The sequence below is a fragment of the Coturnix japonica genome, unplaced genomic scaffold, assembly GCF_001577835.2.
Source record: "Coturnix japonica isolate 7356 unplaced genomic scaffold, Coturnix japonica 2.1 chrUnrandom937, whole genome shotgun sequence".
NCBI classification, from domain to species: Eukaryota; Metazoa; Chordata; class Aves; order Galliformes; family Phasianidae; genus Coturnix; species Coturnix japonica.
This window is the reverse complement of record NW_015440289.1, coordinates 5,754-7,737: the sequence shown is the minus strand read 5'-3', so window position 1 is coordinate 7,737 and position 1,984 is coordinate 5,754. Positions and strand designations below refer to the sequence as shown.

At 45.6% G+C, this 1,984-nt stretch overlaps 1 protein-coding gene across 1 annotated transcript in view; it reads right to left on the bottom strand.

Moving 5' to 3' along the window:
- The window catches only part of LOC107307800 (ryanodine receptor 1-like), a gene marked incomplete at its 3' end in the record, with an annotated part of 12,196 nt that overhangs the window by 7,129 nt on the left and 3,083 nt on the right, over positions 1 to 1,984 (bottom strand). The window contains exons 3-4 of the mRNA XM_015851302.1: positions 1,805 to 1,964; positions 306 to 453 (exon numbers count right to left, since the gene is read on the bottom strand). Coding sequence (XP_015706788.1) covers positions 306 to 453; positions 1,805 to 1,964 — 308 coding nt within the window. The remainder of the gene's footprint in view (positions 1 to 305; positions 454 to 1,804; positions 1,965 to 1,984) is intronic.

The following is a 1,984-nucleotide window of genomic DNA, read 5'->3' as shown; positions in this document are numbered from 1 at the left end:
CCCCAATGGCACCCACTGACCCCATAGGGCACCCACATCCCCCCACTGACACCCCCAGACCCCAATGGCACCCACTGACCCCATAGGGCACCCACTGACCCCATAGGGCACCCACATCCCCCCATTGACACCCCCAGACCCCAATGGCACCCACTGACCCCATAGGGCACCCACTGCCCCCCATTGACACCCATTGCCCCCCATTGACACCCATTGCCCCCCATTGACACCCCTGGACCCCACTGACCCCAACCCCCCCGTCCCCCATTACCCCCCATTACCCCCCGTTACCCCGCCCCACTCACGGCTCTCCTGGTCGGGGGGCTCGATGTTGTAGCCGTACCCCATGAGGGTCCTCACGGCCTCACACAAACTGTCCCTATTTGTTTTCTTGGTGCGCTCGTCCAGCAGGTTGTAGGGCACCAGGCGCGGGTTGCGCTTGTTCTTGATGTCCTATGGGGCAGGAATGGGGTCGGGGGGGGATATAGGGACAGAACACATAGGGAACATGTTGACCCCAAGGAATATCCCATAAGGAACTCAGTGACCCCATGGGAAACCACTGAACCCAAAGGAAACCCATTGACAACAAGGGAAACCCCATAGGGAAACACACTGACCCCAAAGAAAACCCCATAGGGAACCCATTGATCCCGAGGGGAACCCATTGAAACCAATGGAAAACCCCATAGGGAATCCACTGACCCCAAGGGAAACCCCATAGGATATATGGGGATATATAAACCCAAATAGGATATATGGGGTCAATAGGATATATATAGGATATATAGGATATATATAGGATATATAGGATATATATAGGATATATAGGATATATGTGGGATATATAAGATATACAGGATATATATGGGATATACAGGATATATATGGGATATACAGGATATATATGGGATATATAGGGATATAGGGGATATATAAGATATAATGGGATATATAGGATATAATGGGATATATAGGATATACACGGGATATATGGGATATATAGGATATATATGGGATATATAGGATATATATGGGATATACAGGATATATATGGGATATATAGGATATATATGGGATATATAGGATATATATGGGATATATGGGATATATATCGGATATATGGGATATATATCGGATATATGGGATATATATGGGATATATGGGATATATAGGATATATATGGGATATATAGGATATATATGGGATATATAGTGGATATATAAGATATATAAGATATAGGGGATATATAGGATATATATGGGATACATAGGATATATATGGGATATACGAGTTATATATGGGGTCTATGGGGCAGGACCCACCTGCACGATGCTGTAGGTCCAGCCCTGCCCCACACGGTCAATGTAATATGTGTATATATGGGGTCAATAAGATGTATATAGGATATATAGGATATAATGGGATACATAGATGTATATAGCATATATAGGATATATATGGGATATATAAGATATATATGGGATCTATAGGCCATATATGGGGTCTATGGGGCAGGACCCACCTGCACGATGCTGTAGGTCCAGCCCTGCCCCACATGGTCAATGTGATATGTGTATATATGGGGTCAATAGGATGTATATAGGATATATAGGATATAATGGGATACATAGGATATAATGGGATATACGGGGTATATATGGGATATACGGGGTATATATGGGATATACGGGGTATATATGGGATATATGGGATATATATGGGATACATGGGATATAATGGGATATATAGGATATATATGGGCTATATAGGCCATATATGGGGTCTATGGGGCAGGACCCACCTGTACGATGCTGTAGGTCCAGCCCTGCCCCACACGATCCCGTGCCCACACGTTGTGCGCGTTCTCCGCCAGCCGATCCACCAGCGTCAGCTGCGCCGGGGTCAGACGGACGTGGGACAGGTCCAATGGGGCCGGCTTGTAACCATTGCTCATCATATAGCTGGGGACATAGGGATCATA